The following is a 17,001-nucleotide window of genomic DNA, read 5'->3' as shown; positions in this document are numbered from 1 at the left end:
AACATTTACGCGGCGCTAACGATGCTTATATGACCGTGTTGTTGAATCAGTTGGACGCGCAGTGGGAAGCGGCTGCTGACCCTAATGAGCGTCTGTGATGCGGGTGTTATCAGTGTTGGTTTGTCACAACTGATAACACAAAACAGGGAGGGGATTTCACACGAGAGAAAAAGGGGAAGTCAGGTTTACTGTCAAAGAGCCAAAGAGCTATGAAGAAAACGCTCAAATGCTGGGACGCTCTTGGAATGCATTCACACCAAATCAAGTTTACTGTGCAGAGAGAGTCACTGGGGGGGGGCCGGGTTTTCAAACCTTTCAGACGTCTGCAACCCTTGAATACTTTCTCATGTTTCTTACTTCATATATTTACTCTGTGTTTGTGGTTTTGTGTCTTCGGGACTCATCAATTCTTTTTTGGTTATTGTTGCATTTTCTTGTTTCTTTTTTTTTATTATCTTAACTCTTCTGTACATGTTTCCTGTTGCTGTATGCATCTTCAATGAAAGCAGAGTTTTACTTGTAATGAAATATGCTATAAATAAAATTCCTGCGCCTTGCAAACCTCTAGTCTGTCGTGGATGCAGTGCAGTCTGTTTAGCTTTTCTTAAATTGCCATAATGTTTTTTTTTTTTTTTTTGCAGTGCACCTCCAATAATAATAACACCTGTCAATCAAACAGTGCGGCCACGGGCCAGAACTGACATCTGTCCCTCTCCCGGACTTCCTGTTGACAAAGTTTAGGTTTCTGTGGCCCTCGCTGCTCATGCTAACTACTCGGTTCTTCTATCTATTACAACAAAATGCAAATGTCCTGTTTATAAGATTGTTATCTCCCATGCACCAGAGGACTTGTCCTGAAAGATGACTTGCCAGACACAAGAGCAGGTGTGACAATCAGTGCAAACATTTTCATGAATGAGATTAGAGTTGGTGTGATGCCACAAATGTCATAAAACAACAGAACATTAACTGAACAATAACTGCTGTTGAGTCACCTTGATGTCTCTGTGTGCTATCTGGTTGTCGTGCAGGTATTTGAGCCCCTCCAGGATCTGCCGCGTGTAGAAGCCGATGGTGGACTCGTTGTTTTTCAGAGGGCCCCACTTGGACCTCAGCAGCGCGGACAGACTCCCTGGAGACCACGGGACAAAGTCCGACAGCGATCAATACGCTAACTCTGAGATTAGCAGCACAGTTCGGATCTGACCGCGAGTCTGCATACTTCTGATAAATCATCTACAAAGCCCATTTTAGCGCGTTCATTTCAGAATAAAAGCCTGTTGGTGTAAAAAGGGCGGATCATATTTGTTGTTTGAGTGGTTTGAAGTAACTTTGATTTAAACCTGATTATCACTTACCCCTTTTGGAACCGTAAAGATCATTTAGTTGTAATAAAAGCTCACTGACTTTGGCAGCCAATTGGCCATGTGGTATAAACACAGCCACCAGTAAAATATATCTTTGTTCAGGCGTAAGAGTGACGGAAAAACACAGATAAGCAGTTTCTTTAACATGATACAGATACTTCAAGATGTGCTCCACAAGCTGTTTGATGAGCATCCTGTTCTTTTCATTTAATTTTGTGCTCTCTTTGCCTCATCTTTCATTTCCTGTTTTTAAGCAGCAGCTCTCACCTCCGGGAACCTGCTCCATGAAGATCTTTATGAACCCGTTCTCGCTGATGGACCCGAGGTACTGGACGATGTTCTTGTGCTTTAAGTGCTTGTGAAGAGCGATCTCCTCGTGGAGCGGCTGAGAGTACCTGTAGGTAAAAAAAAAACAAAGCAAAACACAAAAGGCATCAAAATACTGTGATACAGTCTACGCTGGAGAGGATCAGATGGCAATGAGACGCTTTAATTCCCAGAAAACGGGTTAGATATTGTATGCAGGTGAAGTAACGTGCTGGTACAACATACTGATATGACACAAAAGAAAGTGAAATACTGAAAATCTTTTTCTGCCCTTCATCGTCTCCACAGAAACAGATTTTTTTTCTCCCCTTTTGTGGGATTTTGAAGGATTTTATATTAAAGTTTCCTGTTGAGTCGGTCAAAATGATTCATTTGTTGAAGGTCCCAATTTTAGTTGAAGACGTATTGAAAAATTCCATCTATTCTAAAACCGCAGATGTCCGCATTCAACATTTGTACTACACACTTGCAGTATAATGAACTTCCTGTACGTCATTATACCTTTAAAAAAACGAAAAACTTACCGCATTACTCGCAGTACATTAAACTGCTTAACCGTTACAACAAAGATAAAAGGCTAAGCTTGAACTTAAAACGACTACCGAAACTACCAAACAACACAGAAGACTCAATTCAAAGCATAAAGAACAATTTAAATGAAATCTAGATCAGGGTTGCAACCAGCGATTATTTTCATTATTGATCAATCTGCAGATTATTTTTCTTTCTATAAAACATCAGCAAATGGCTAAAAATGCTGATAGCATGCCTACCAACAGTTTCCCTTCACTCTCAGCTCTCTGCATGAATCACACCCTCTCTCTCTGCCTGTCTTGAGATTTCAGTCCTCTTCTGAATTATTTGCCTAAATTCTCCACATTCTTTGCAGCCGAGCGCCCTGCCGGCTCGCTGATGTGATTAGTGGAACAAAGTGTGGCAGTGGAATCATCTAGCCTGTGAGAAAGTCTTGCAATTTCGAGATGAGTAGGTGCAGAGCTACGAGGAGAGACAGTGGTGGGAATTCAAGGCCGAGGGTGGGAGTTCGCCTTCACAGCTCTCCCCTCACCAGTCACTCAAGCGGATACCAGCCCACTGAAAGCCAGAAACCACCGGGGACACTGCCGATGTGCGCTTCACACTCTCAGCCGGGCGGAAAGCAGCACTTTTCTTAATGATGCTCAACAGCAGCGCTGAACGAGATGAGCTCAGACACCTGTTTACATTCAGGCTGTAATTTAATCTTTGCACAGGATAATAAATACAAGATTTCCAAGGACTGCTAAAAAATAAAGGATGCTCTGAGGGTGGCCGCAACTCAAACCAGTTTCTCCTCTTCTGAGCATGGGTGTGCCGGAACAATTCCACGGCAATCTGCCAATTCCATTACGAAATAGCTTGTGTTCAAATATGACGTTTTGGTCTGACGTTGGCGCTACAGCAAAGGTCGGTGGGTCACCAACAATATTGGGATTCATCCTCTGGGGACCATGAATATTCACACATTCAATACATATTCCTGCAACAGTCGGTGGCTTTAATGCGCAAACAATAGCAGCAATGTGCCAACAAAGAGGTTTGCAAGCCAGCAAACATGGATGTCAACAATCCAGGGCTTGAAGAGGGAGGAAACATAACGTTTGCTCGTTTACAAGAACATCTTTAACCTATTGGTGGTGTTGGATGAAGGGTTATTGGGGTCATTAAATGTATTAAAATGTATCCTCTGGTGACAATAAACATCCATATCACATTTCTTTGTAAACTGACTGACTAACATCACTATTGTTAGGCCTAACATGTGCCTGTAAGTACCGTCGCATGACTACAAATACCGTACATGAAAGTGATCACATTATGTAACAGGAATTTCACAGAGTCCTCACAAAAATGCTTCTTCTGTGGTAGCAACAGGGTGAAACCCTGATGGGGACGAATGAAAGAGAACACGGTGGCCTCTCCCGGAGAAACGTCGGGGCCGACTCTCACCTGCTGTCTCTCTCTGGTATTTCCTTGATGGCCAGTCGGACCTGGTTGCTGAGGTCCCGGCCTGCGTACACGACTCCAAACGTGCCTTTTCCCAGAACCACCCTCTCTCCGTGCTCATCGTATTCATAGTCGTACTGCGGAGACAGGAGCAACAAGCGCGCAAAAAGTCATTTTTAATAATAAAGCGATGTAGATTTAATGGTAAATCGGCTTTTATTAACACTTAACACTTGTTCGAACCACTGCACCTGTAGTAGCGTTTGATTGCAGAAATACTGAAATAAGTTATGTACCTGCATTTGGCTACTACAATCTCGTCTAAAACTAACTATTCAAAGAAATCTGACTTCTATAATCCTCTCACATATACAGTAGGTACCAACCATAATAAACCAGAGACCAAATCCAAACATAAATAAATAAATAAAAAATATTGGTAGTCTGACTATTTTTAAGTCATTTAAAAGCTCAAGACACCTTTTCTTTAGCATTACTGTGTGTTACAGAAATCCAGCTACATGTAATTCCTAACTTAATAAAGACCCAACACACAAAATAAGGAATTTCATGGTTATTTCAGTTTGTTTGCACCTTAAAATCTGCCTGCAAATCTGAACATAGTAAACCTACTTCCTTCTATGTTTTTTTTTTTTTTTTTTTTACAACTGTACCGTTTTGTCCGTTAACAGGTTTTTTAATGTTCTTTGGAGGATTATTGTTGGACTCTTGTTACAGAATCCCATTGCTGCACTGCGCTCCTGTTTTGAATGAAAACATCCAAACAAGCTTATGTGATTTGGTGATTAACTATGACAAATTCTTTGTAATCAGGTCACTTTAAACCTGTTGCATTAATTCCTTGACGCTGATGAAACCTCAGTAAGAAAAGCTCAACGAATGGATTTTTCCTCCTGGATCGTGTGATTGGTGTTTACAGGACCTTACACCTTGCTGTTTGTTGGGCAGCTTGTGTGGTAAAGGGAGAGTTAAGCCTGGAGACAAACCGACAGTAAAATGAAGCTGACAGGTAGTAAACTAGCTCTTGAGAGAAACCTGTTAGACATTTGATCTGTGCCACGCCGCTGAGTCAGAAAAGGGTGCAGCAGCGTTTTTGGGTAATTAGCTTTTCTTTTCTCGAGGCTCCGCTGGGAAGACAGGTGAATGCAGCAGCAGCAGCAGCAGCAGCAGGTGTCTGTTCTCTGCTGTCAAAGCACACAGGCAAAATCCAGGCCTTATCCCAGCAGGTTAATGTTCACTTTCACTGGGTTTGCAGCTGGGTTTCAACCCAGTTATTATCATGCAAATTGGGATGAGCTGAATTAGAAAAACCTAGATGGAAGCTCATACACACTTACGACGGATTTCTGTCAAAAGACATTATGCTGTAAAAAGCGAGAGAGAAATTTCACTGCAGTGTTCGTCTTTTGATGGAAGCATGAGAAACAGTCAGGCCGCCGGCACTAACCAGGAACTTAGTCTAAGGCTAATTAGCTGTTGAAAGATGGTTTTGTGGTCAATTATTTTTTTTTTTCCTTTACTGTCAGCAATTCAATTCTTTTGATGGAAACACATCATATTTCCTGTGACATTTTAAATGCAGGCTTAAGTGCACCACAAAGACACAACAGGAAGCAACAAAACAATGTACAGAAACAAACACAGTGAAAAAGAGGTGTGTGTTTTGCTGAATCCGAGCTGTTTTCAGAGCCGCAAAACGGCTTTTACTGTGTCAGGTGATTCCTGTATCTAAGGGGATTATGATATCAGTTTTGTATGAGGCCTTACTGCCTCTTGATTAAAGGCTTTAGTAAATATACGGAGATAAAAGTAGTAGAACTGAGTGCCTGAGTTCAGTCAGTTGTGCCATTAGCTCTCAATTTTAAGGCTAAAAACAAAAAACAAAAAACAAAAAACTGTCTGAGCCAATATGCTCCAGTCCTCTCACCTCTAAGGCGTCAGCGTCACAGTCCCCCTCCTCCGGACCTTTCCAGGCCTCCTCCGCTATGCTGTTGACCAGATCGCAGAATCTGCCAAAGAGAAGTCTGATCAGTCCAGAACACAGCTTCTTCAGGGTGCTTAGAGAAACACACGGGAGTCTATGGGCTCCACTGCAGCAGATTTGAAATAAGACAATAAGTAAGCACTGATTTTGAGCTTTAAGCATGTTTGACTGTGTGGTTGTATCTATGCTAGGTGAAGAGTGAAGGACTCGTGGCCTTAACGTAGTGCTCCCCTTTTTTGGATACAATGATAAGGCTCAAGGATCATTCCTACTCTGCTCACCCAACATGGATGTAAACACTGTCAAATTAAAGCTCAGGGGTCAGCAAAAAAAGTTAAGTGTACATTTGCAAAAAACGCTGTTTTATTTTCTGTACTTTTATTTGCCTGATTTTATTTCATTGTAGAGCTAAAAATGTTTCAGTCATTCCCTCGCAAAGCTGAAAGGTGCTGCATAAAGTATTATACTATTATTATTATATTATTAATACACCTGTTCCTACAGCCCAAGAGTATAAATAACTCACCGTGCAAAAGCCTCAGGTATTTGGCTTATATACATATATATCTCTATATATTTTATCCAGAGTGAATCATTTAACGTACATGATTTGCACATGTTGTCTGAGATTCACTGAGTACATATTGTCATTGAGAGGCAGTACTTAGCTGCTGGTCTTATCCAGAAGGGGTTGCAGTATGTTTACATGCACACCTCCCACACAAATATATACACATAATGACCTTCAGCGCTCTCGCTGCACACAAGTTGTGAATTAGCACGTCGCCTCATCATGCTGCCACACATGGCATGCCTGCAGGTGCTCTGTGGCACACACGTGTGCTTGTGCATGCGCGCATGCCAGTCATGCATATGCACACAAATACAATCAGACCGGCTCTCTTCCTCTTTCTACCACCTTTGCGTCTATCTCTACTTCCCTTCCCTTCCTTCCTTCTCGCTGCACCCTGCCCACTGTCACTCCTTTCGCTCTGTATGAAAGGAGAACAGCATCGCAACAACAGCAGGCATGACTCACTGACTCTCACACTCCACATAATGGAACTGGAAGTGCTCGCTAGCCTCTGATGTGAGAGTCACAAGTCTGAACACCCAGTGCTTCACTGAGTAGCTAGCGAGGAACATGATGGTGCCGAAATGACACAAGGTGTGTTTATAGGGGGGGGGGGGGGGGGGTGCGAAACTTCCCACCTGAGTACATAGCTGACAAGAGTGTCAGAACTACTGCTGGGATGGGCGCAAGACGAGACGAGATAAACTCACTGCAGTGGGACAGAGCTTGCAATGCTTTCTAGCCTGACGTGAATCTTTAAGATCAAGAATATATCAGAAAAATCAGACGTTGTGTTCGATCCCGTTTCACGTCAAAATATTCTTGAGCGACACACTAAACCCCAAATTGCTAATTATGTGTGTGTGTGTGTGTGTGTGTGTGGGGGGGAACTTCTGGAAATAAAGTGTTTGAAATTGATGAGGTTTGAATTCAGATCACATGAATTCACATCGATGATTTTCAACATTAGGAAATGAGAATTCAGATTAAAAGGTTTATGGCTGTTCGTCACTTTGGAGACAAAAGCCTCCACCAAGTGAAAGTAGTGTAACGTACTGTAACATCAGTACCACTTTCTAAGAAAGCACTCTTTATAAAGGGTGTCAACGGTGTAACTAATGGCTTTATTCACCCCTTAACATGCAATTTTCTCCTTTTATGTATCATTAATATCCTTAAAGGCTGGGAAATCACCTTATTCCACACTGATAGTATCATATGTAATCGCAATTACAGTATTCTTTATCAGATTGCTTGAACTCTTAGTTGGGTGGGATTAGCAGGTTAGATTATTCGTTCAGTTATCAGTTATCCCTTCTATTTGGTAATAATGCAGCAATAAATGTTGGTAAATTACTAATAAATGCTTAATAATTTGTTATCAAATCGATTTTGGTCCTGGTCCTCTGCAGCCCTTTTCCAGAAGTAGTCACACAGTCAAATCAGTCAAAGGGATTTTTCACAACCTGGCAACCCAAAGCTTCTTCTCATTAATGTCTTATAACTGATTTACTAACCATTAATAAAGCCATTAGTTAAAACACTGGATAGAGGCTGCATTGCCAGAAAGTGGTACAGTGAAATCTGACATGTTACCATTGTGACTGTGCGAGTGTTAGCACGATGAGGTTAGCATTCAGCTCAAAGCACCGCTGTGCACAAGTCCAGCCTCACAGAGCTGCTAGCGCGGCTGTGGTTTCTCTGTGCACCCAAATCCCTCTTTTCAGATTTAGTGCCATAGCTGATGAACTGGTGACAGCTGTGTTCTGATTCTAAGCACATTTTCGATCACTCATAAAACCCAATAAAATAAATTTAAAGGAAAAAGGTCATGAAATAATGCTTATTACATTAAGCGAGGATTTACGATGTCTACTTTGTGCTGATGATGTCAGACAAACGCTGACAGACTGAGAACACGCAGACCAACCTTTTACAGTGCATCTCCGTGCAGAAGTAGATCTGGAAGTCCTCCGCATTGTGAAGGACGTACAGGAAGGCACTGCGCTCGTCAAACTTGGAGATGCTGAGGAGAAACAGTTCACAGTCAGCTGGACGGTAACCCCATTAGAGCAGATACGACTCAGACAATGAATGAAGCCTTTCAATGGAGATTTGATGGTTGACGTCAGACATCGAATTTCTGGTATGAAACAAAAGACTGGCTGTCGCTGTATGTCAATAGTCACTCCATCAAAATATAAGCCCCAGTAGATGTGACAGGACGTACACACAGGCGTAATAACCAAGTGCCTTACTGATATACACAGTGAGCGTGCAGTGTTATGAGCTGCGGCACCAATTATAGTTTGTTTTGGACAAATTCTGCATCTGGGACAAACACAAAACTTGGTTTGCAAATTGTCAAATGAAATGAGGTTGAGAGTTTCGGCACCAAAAGGTGGAAAGCTTCAACATTCAGCAACTAAATGGAAACCTTCATCTGCTGGGACGAGCGCTGGTCCAAATCTCAGCCAACCTCGTGCCAAGGCCAGAGCTGCTGATCCGGACAACGGAGCGACTGTATGTGTGGTCGTATTGTTGCTCGCAGCGCTGCTATTGTGTCCTGCTGACTGTCTGCAGGCTGAGTGGGCACAGAGAATGAGTCGTTCCCTAGCAACATGTGAGCACAGCCCTCCACTTCTCCCTGATCTGACACTGAATTCCTTTGAGGGCCGTGGAAAAGGAGGCGCAGGGAAGACATCAAGAAAACTGGTCTCTGGTAGACTGTCTGTGGTATTAATGGAGCACTCTGATACAGATCTGAAGCTGTGATAGTAATGCACATCTAAAACCTGCGTGCTCTTGTGTTATTTACAACTGCAAATTGTATGCATTTAATGCTTTTTGCAATGCTTCAGTGCACGCTCTCTGCGCATATAACACAGAGCTGTAAGCGTGGCTGTAGACTATTAGTCTGGTTTCTATGTTCTGTGTGTGTCGTCTGTATTACGTTTGTTATCGTGAAAAAAGAGATTTTAATCTTGATGAGAGTTCGACTTTGTTGTCTCTGCATGCTCCGTTGCTATTCTTGCACACTGGCATGTAACAGATGAATATTAACACGCTTACTTATTGGACAGCTGAGCATGGTGAGGGATGGAAACAGTACAAACGTGATGACAGGGTTGGTTTAAAAGAGTCGTGACGTCCCTCTCAATGGCAGGAATGATTCCATATATCCCCCCCCCCCCCCCCCCCCCCCGGTAACTTTTAGACACGTAGTGGAGCTAAACAATTTTCTTCCAAGCCACCGTCGGATGGTAAATTTAAACCAATCACCCTCTGGAGACAGGTGTGAGGTCGTTGTCACATCACTCAGCTGCAATATGAGCGCGTCATTAAAGACAGCAGGCACTGACCTGACACCTCGTACTGATGTGGCGCTGAAGTTCCACTCATGAATCCCCTTGTGCTGCAGGAAAGATCAAAACAAATAACATTACAGCTTTCTGGGAGGGGTCAAATCAATGTGTCCCCTGTGGAATACACTACACTGACTGATTACAGCAGACTGATGGTAGTATTAGAGCGGCAGCATTATCCAACATATGCTGATTGACCTGGCAGTAATAAAAAGACATTAATGGTTTGTATTACACTGGCTATATATATATATATATATGAATTCAATGAAAACATGAAGTCAGTGTAGCTGATGTAGCGGGATCAATTTCTAGGGAAGCAATAATGTGCTACAGTATGAGGAAATAATCAATAAGGCAGACGCAAAGAACTTCCTGGCAGGAAGTCCACTATCACAGCACAGCGTCTTGCCGAAGATAACAGAACAGGAAAACCCACGATCGTCATCCATCTGTGAACGTCAAACGTCGGCAAACGCGACGAGCCCCTTTGATTCAACTGTTCGGTAGTTTACGTCGCGTAAAGCATCAGCGCTGTCGCTACGGTTACGGTGACACGCAGCGTGTTTGAGGTGCACCAGCGTGTGACTCTGTGTGATGTGGGATTTTATAACCTGCCAGCCAATCAGAAACAAAGCATGTTCTGTGGCTGTGGTGTGATGATGATGATGATGATGATGATTCCCACCTGTCCAGCCCATGTTTACCAACAGCCTTTATATCATAGCTTGTGTATATTTTGCTAATATCTTGTGCAAAACGTAACTGCACATCATTTCAGAGTATCTCTCACTTCTACTGTATAGCTCAAAATAATGTACGCTAACATGCTAGCATGGAGAAAGCCAAGCTGTAATGGATTTAAGTGTCCATGGCTTCTCCCCTTAACTTTATAGGCCTCCCAAGAATTTGGCGTACTAGGACTGAATGAGTAATATTGATTCTGCTTGCGTATCAAATCATGCAAATACACATCCAGACAGACAGCGCAGGTGCTCTAAATAACAGACGGAGAGGATGGATGTTTTCCTAACTGCTCCGTGTTTCTGATGTTTCCTGTCAGATTGAGGAACAGATTATTACCAGCAGAGGAAATTCTCAACAGCACTGCAAATTACATGGCAGGAATGCGAAGGAACTGAGCAACCGGCAGAAAAAGCAGAACCGCTGGGTCGAAGTTGTCGGATGATATAAATGATGGACACCCACCTTGTCGTCAGGAGCAACATGCCAGATAGACACCGTGTTGTCATCCACGTCTTTGTTTATGGACAAATATGAGGGCTGGTACACTTTAGTGGGCTCTAATATCAACACCTGGAGAAGAGATAAATGTGTTGCATTTTTTTCCCCTTTATTTAAGCAGTGAAAGAAATATTTGTGTTTCAGCATATTAAACCTGCGAGCTGTAAATCTCGGCCACTGTTCGGCCTCGTCACTTACAGGAAATCGGACAGAGGAGACGTCTTTCTTGGTGGCCTCCACCAGAAAGTCCATCCAGAAGTCCACCAGCTCCTGCTTGGGGGCCGGCTGCTCCACGCCGGGCTTCTTAAACTGTTGGTAGATCAGGATGGTCTCCACCAGCGAGCGCAGATACCTTGAAACCAACCACAGAGAATAAAAAGCGGAACTTTTATCCACTGTGCACTGACAAAGCCCAGAATCCACATGTGTATTTAACCAAATGTAACCAAACAGCACAGAAAAACATCCGATATCACAAACAAAATAACTTACTGGCAGATCATTTGCATGCGCATTATATTGTTTCAAACCCAGGATCACAGAAACAAACAATATCATATGATTGTGTTTCCATGCTGGGGCTCATTTTTCTTTGTGACATTAATGGAAACTTAGTTTTCACAGCACTAACACAAATTAAGAACAGCGGGGCCTTAGGCAGACAGAGTTTACTTTACTCCTCGGACACATAAAATCTTGAAGAATGGATGTAAATTCTGAAATTACGTATTGCAGATAGTTAAAACTGTGTTCCTCCACTATGAGAGGATTACGTGAGAATAGCACGCTCAGGTTATGTTAGTCATATCAAAATGTTAACCGTTAAAGGATCATTTTGGGCCTTATTTTCCTGTTTTTCCATTAATACACACCAATAACTCCATACTTGCAGGTTAGGTTAAAGGTTTTGATCAGGAAACTCAAACAACAATTAGTTTATAGTAGCTAAATAAGAAACAAAAGAAGATAAACTGTTTTTCATGGTAATTATCTCGTTGGCAACATTTAGGAAGCATCATCCGAGCTGCAGGTAAATGCATCAGCCTATCCCCTCACTAATCTGCCTGTTTCCAGTCGCGTCTTCTCTTGAGGAAAAGCATTTCCTTCCACAGAGCATTTGCATTCTAACACAATTTAAACTCCTCACAAAATGTCACCACACCAGACTGGTATGATCATCGAATCCATGTAAAGGCAGTTTTGCTGTTCAAATGAGCAAAGTGAGGACCTTGGGATATTTTCTGCTCTCCATGCGAGATACACCAAATGCCGGCACAATGGCCACAGATGGCCACTGTGGTTTCAGGGGAAAGCAGATCACACAGTTGGTGATCAATGCGGTCTAAATCGTGTTTTTTCGGCATGCTAATCCGAGAGCGGTTTATCCGAGTTCTCACCAGATGGGGGCTTTGAGTTTGAAGAGTTTCTCAGAGGCCTGGATGACCCTGGTGTTGTCGCAGGCCAGGATGCTGGCGCCCAGGAAGAAGCCCACGTCCCAGTAGCTCTGCAGCTTGTCCAGGCTGCCTTTTTTCCCCAACAGGCTGCTCAGCTTCACTCCTGGAAACCAAGAAAGGGTTAATGTTTCCCCCTTAGGCCATCGCAAACTGAGACTGAGCAGACACAGTAGCTGAGGAGAGACTGTAGCAAGGAGAAGGGCTGAAAAACTTGCACAACTTGCAGTGCAGACTGCAGAGGTCGAGCTTTCATTATTTTTTATTGTATTCTGCAAGAATTGAAGGTAATAATGTTTGGGAAGCTGCTGCTGCATGTCCTGCTGCAGTAACCAGCCATTTGGAGGGGCAGGTGGGGGTCGTAGGAATAAGCGTAGGGGGAAGCAAGGTCTGGAGGGACGGAGGGTGGGGCTAATTCAGGGAGCTGCAGGCCGATTCCCAGGACTGCTTGCTCTGTTTCCCACATTCCTGAACTCCTCTGAGCCTCAGATTTCAGGGCAAAAGCAGAAGATTGAGGACAAAGGTTTTAACAGCACGCTTGCTTGCAAAGCAGGAGGAAATGCTGCTTTCCATAATCAGACTTTTCTTTATTAAAGCAGCTACAATCGATATGTTTTTCTATAATATAATGGATCAAACGACGATGAATGTAATGGCCGCTTTTACATTGCACAAATTCATTTTTTCCATTATTAATATAATGCCTTTTTCAATGTAGCGCCCAGGATAGAAATGAATGATAGTGGCAAGGACGGATATCCAATCTAGAGTCCACTCACCCACTTTGCGAAGCTCGAACGACGTGTCGAACTGGTGTCCGGCTGCCAGGAGTAGAACAGCATAGTTGATTCCAGAGTGTAGTGTTGGCTCCGACTCAAACCCCTTTTTAAACCTGAGAAAAGACGGAAAAAATGACTCCAACAGACACTTTTCCTGCAACAAATGCGTCATTCCAAATCCCTAGCATCTCCGAGATAACGGATGGCTTCACGGGGCTCCCCCGGCTTCCTGAGACACTTCAAGTTAGAAAAAACAATTACAGCCATATTGAGTTGGGACCACAGAACGGCAAACCGCAACTGTGAGTACCCTCCTAAAACAAGAAATTTCATTTATTTAATGAGCAATCTGTTGTGCTGAAGGAAGGGGTGTGAATGTTATTAGGGGCCTCTGCCAAGTTGTGACATGGAACTGAAAATAATAGCCAGATGGGAGCTCGATAATGCAAGCAGCGTATTCAGTGGACAAAGATATGAGATCTTAAGAGCAATTTCCAGATGACGGCAATCAGCAGCCTCGAGTTATTATTATTGCTCTGATATTAAATCAACTTCCTAGTACTAACTGGCTAGTACCAAGTAAAACCACAGAACAGACTTCCTGGATTCAAGGCCTGGATCCAGCAAGGTGCTGGAGACCCTCCACGAGCATCGCACTCTGTGCCGACTCATTAGCATCAAGCCGATGCTGCAGGCTTCTTGTCAGCGCGCTCACGCTGTTAACATCCACCTTCATCATCCAAAATGTCTCTACAAGGTTTAGGTCTGAACTCAAGGCCACCTGCATCATATGCACCATCTCCACTCTCACCTCGTCAGGTTTTTACATTAGCTTCCGGCGACACCAACGACTATCCTTAACGAACATCAAAATATCATTGAGATTAATGCTCATTATAAGGAAATGATGGGCGCAATATATTCCCTAACTCCTTAATATAGCACTGAACCCCTTCATCAGTTGAAGAAACGCTGGGAAGAAAGAAACCTGTCACTGAGCTCCCACATGATGTTTGGCTTCATCTTCACCGTTTGTTTGCAATTTAAGATGCATAGGCTGCATTGGTCCCAGTCAAAATATTGAGCCGGACTTTGATTCCAGACGAGAGACGTTTTGTTGTTTGTTTTTTTTTTTTTTTTTGAAACACAGATTGAATGCTGGGACAATTTGAGACATGAGACATTTTCTTGTGAGCAGTTCCTGAAATTGAATAGAACATTTTTCTTTCATTCTCGCTTAAAGTATGAAACTCACAAGAGTTTCTCAAAATCGTACTCGATCTGTTGAAATGACAACAGACGGGCCACCAACCTTTGTAACGCTAAAAAGGAAGCAGGTTCATTTCACCGTGCGCATTCTGTGGTTGAGGGAGAAGCTCAGGCATGTGCTTCATGCGTCCCTTTAAATTTTCTAGAAAATATGGCAGACCTTTGAATTATGCTGCCGCTGGTGTCTAAACTCTGTCTACCGAAATAGGCACTGCAATGATCATTATCTGTAAACACAGCGCACCGTAACACCAACAGTGTCATCCCGGCATCTGTGTGTGTGTGTGTGTGTGTGTGTGTGTGTGTGTGTGTGTGTGTGTGTGTGTTGCTATGTTTTCATTTGACATTGGTGTGTTCAAAAACCAACAGGATTACAATAAAGAGGTGAATATTAGATTATGGAACAAAACCTGAGGCTTATTGTCTCTTCTGTTAGCTGACTATGTTCCTCCCTTTTGATAATTGTGAGTGCTCTGGCGTTGGTATTATCACAGTAGTGGTGCATTAGCATGAAAAACATTCAGCCTTCACACAAGTTTCCCATCCACTTGTAGCGAAGAGGGGAAGCTTGATTGGCAATAAGAGGCACCAAACGCATTACCGTATTTCCTCGTACCACAAGCAGCCTGCACTGCTGACAGACGACGGCAGCACTGATTACATGACTTTAATCATTGCTTTCTTTGTTATTTTAACTCATCATCGTGCTATTTTTTAGCTGACAGGACTGGAACCTCTGCACGTCGCTCTCATGCTTTTGCACATTCGCGTTAAGGCGCAACAAGTTGTGCGATCTTAGGCGCACCTCTCGCGTGTCAATCACTGCTGTAATGAGCTGTCATTTGCAGCCTTGCGGCCCGCCTGTTTCTTTGAATGAGACTCATAATCCACCGCGCTAACAAAGAGTTTCACCTTCCCGATAACAGCTATTAAGAAGTCCTTTATTCACAGCACCATTTATGCTGAGACGCCGCGATCCAGTGAGTCACCTTAAAAGACGTCCATCACGCATGCATCCTGCCCTTCGAAACATTTCTTCCAACAATATTTACATGTGAGTCAGCGTCTGGGGGAACAGAGATGTCACACACACACACACACACACACACACACACACACACGCACACACACGGACTTCCTGCCCGGCTCTCTCACCAGTGTGTGCCGCTGTCTCTGCTCTGCGTGTCAGTGAAGTGAGACTCCAGGAACGTGTCCTTATAGATCCGTCCCACCAAGCAGTAGATGTCCGAGGCTACCTGCTCCTCGCCCTCCACCAGAGGCAGCATTATGTCCAGAGCCTTCTGCCTGTCGCCCGGCAGGTTCCTCCTACACTCACAAACACACACAAAAACACACACACACATACACACACAGCATGCAAAGTCAGGAAGGAGGGAAATTAAAGTTGACATTTTTTGAACTTGAGTGAGACGTTTACCACTAGCAATGAAGCCAAAACGAATCAGCTTTGAGCAAACATCTATCCAGGCATGTGTCAGTGGGTATTTGTGACTATTAACGCTTACTAAGTGTTAAGACATCACACCATCTTAATCTGAAAAGGGGGACTCCGATTTTATGTGTCAATGTCAATGTTTTATGAGTCAGAGTGGCGTCCTCAGCCTGTGAAAGTAGTTGCATAGAGTCTTCTGGGGCTCTGGAGGGAGCTGAAAAGACCCTATGGCATTATGGGAAGTGTAGTGACTGTGTTTTCGGAGCTTGAGTCAGGATATGTTGGCTTCTGCTACATCAATTTTGGCTGTTTCCTTTTTTCTTTGTCACTTGAAAGTCCCCCCAAACGTATGGAAGTTCCGTGGCCTTCTCTAAATTAGCTGCATGCACATGGAACCCAGTATATCAGTATTCATCAGAACGGAAGATATGAATGAGAACAAAACTACCTAAAAAAACATCTAAGAACAAAAGGGGCTGGCTTAAACCATCACAGTCCATTTAACAGGCAAACACTCCTTTCCATTACATTCTATTTTGGGATAATCACACAAGGAGTTTCCATATCATGAAGGCGGTAACGGGCGGCACGCCTTCTCCAATTTAACTACAATTACAACAGAAAGCACAACAGTAAACCAAACACTACTCCCAAGCACTTCATACGTCTCCATCTTTGTCAAAAGCTTGCTCGTGACGGAGAGCTGGATCCTGTCTGCTGCATTAAAAGAATTCTTCGTTCTGATACCTGAACCTGACAGAGACAGAGAGTACAGAAATCGACGGCACACCCCCGGATCTTTCTCCTTTTTCAAACTTGTAGTCTCCGAGGGTTAGGGTTAGAATTAAAATGCTGCATAGTAGCGTAAAGAATACCATTTGTACAACATACTTGTGTAGTGCACACAGTGTATATAGTGTGAAAAGAAATTTGCACATGATTACATTCTAAAATAACAGCGGTTTAAACAGGGAGAATCAAAATTAGCAGCAGCAGCAGCAGCAGCTGGGTGTATGTGCGTGTGGAGTACGTGTGTGAGCACATAATTATGAGGATGTATGTGTGTGTGTTTGTGTGTGTAGCTAGGGAACAGTTGCGCAGCTATTGTTGTGGGACGGTGATACCTGGCACGACTTAAATTACTGAGGTCACTGGGTTCATTTCAAGAATCGCCACTGTTCTT

At 43.3% G+C, this 17,001-nt stretch overlaps 1 protein-coding gene across 1 annotated transcript in view; it reads right to left on the bottom strand.

The window, feature by feature from the left end:
* The window catches only part of map3k5 (mitogen-activated protein kinase kinase kinase 5), a 59,721-nt gene that overhangs the window by 11,799 nt on the left and 30,921 nt on the right, over positions 1-17,001 (bottom strand). The window contains exons 7-17 of the mRNA XM_070925353.1: positions 15,521-15,691; positions 13,097-13,209; positions 12,264-12,423; positions 11,065-11,218; positions 10,831-10,938; positions 9,619-9,671; positions 8,187-8,282; positions 5,626-5,707; positions 3,681-3,814; positions 1,635-1,762; positions 996-1,132 (exon numbers count right to left, since the gene is read on the bottom strand). Of these exons, the coding sequence (XP_070781454.1) occupies positions 996-1,132; positions 1,635-1,762; positions 3,681-3,814; positions 5,626-5,707; positions 8,187-8,282; positions 9,619-9,671; positions 10,831-10,938; positions 11,065-11,218; positions 12,264-12,423; positions 13,097-13,209; positions 15,521-15,691 (1,336 nt within the window). The remainder of the gene's footprint in view (positions 1-995; positions 1,133-1,634; positions 1,763-3,680; positions 3,815-5,625; positions 5,708-8,186; positions 8,283-9,618; positions 9,672-10,830; positions 10,939-11,064; positions 11,219-12,263; positions 12,424-13,096; positions 13,210-15,520; positions 15,692-17,001) is intronic.

Source organism: Enoplosus armatus, chromosome 19 (assembly GCF_043641665.1).
Source record: "Enoplosus armatus isolate fEnoArm2 chromosome 19, fEnoArm2.hap1, whole genome shotgun sequence".
Taxonomy (NCBI): Eukaryota; Metazoa; Chordata; class Actinopteri; order Centrarchiformes; family Enoplosidae; genus Enoplosus; species Enoplosus armatus.
The sequence above is the reverse complement of the archived record's forward strand: the minus strand, read 5'-3'. Positions and strand labels throughout refer to the sequence as shown.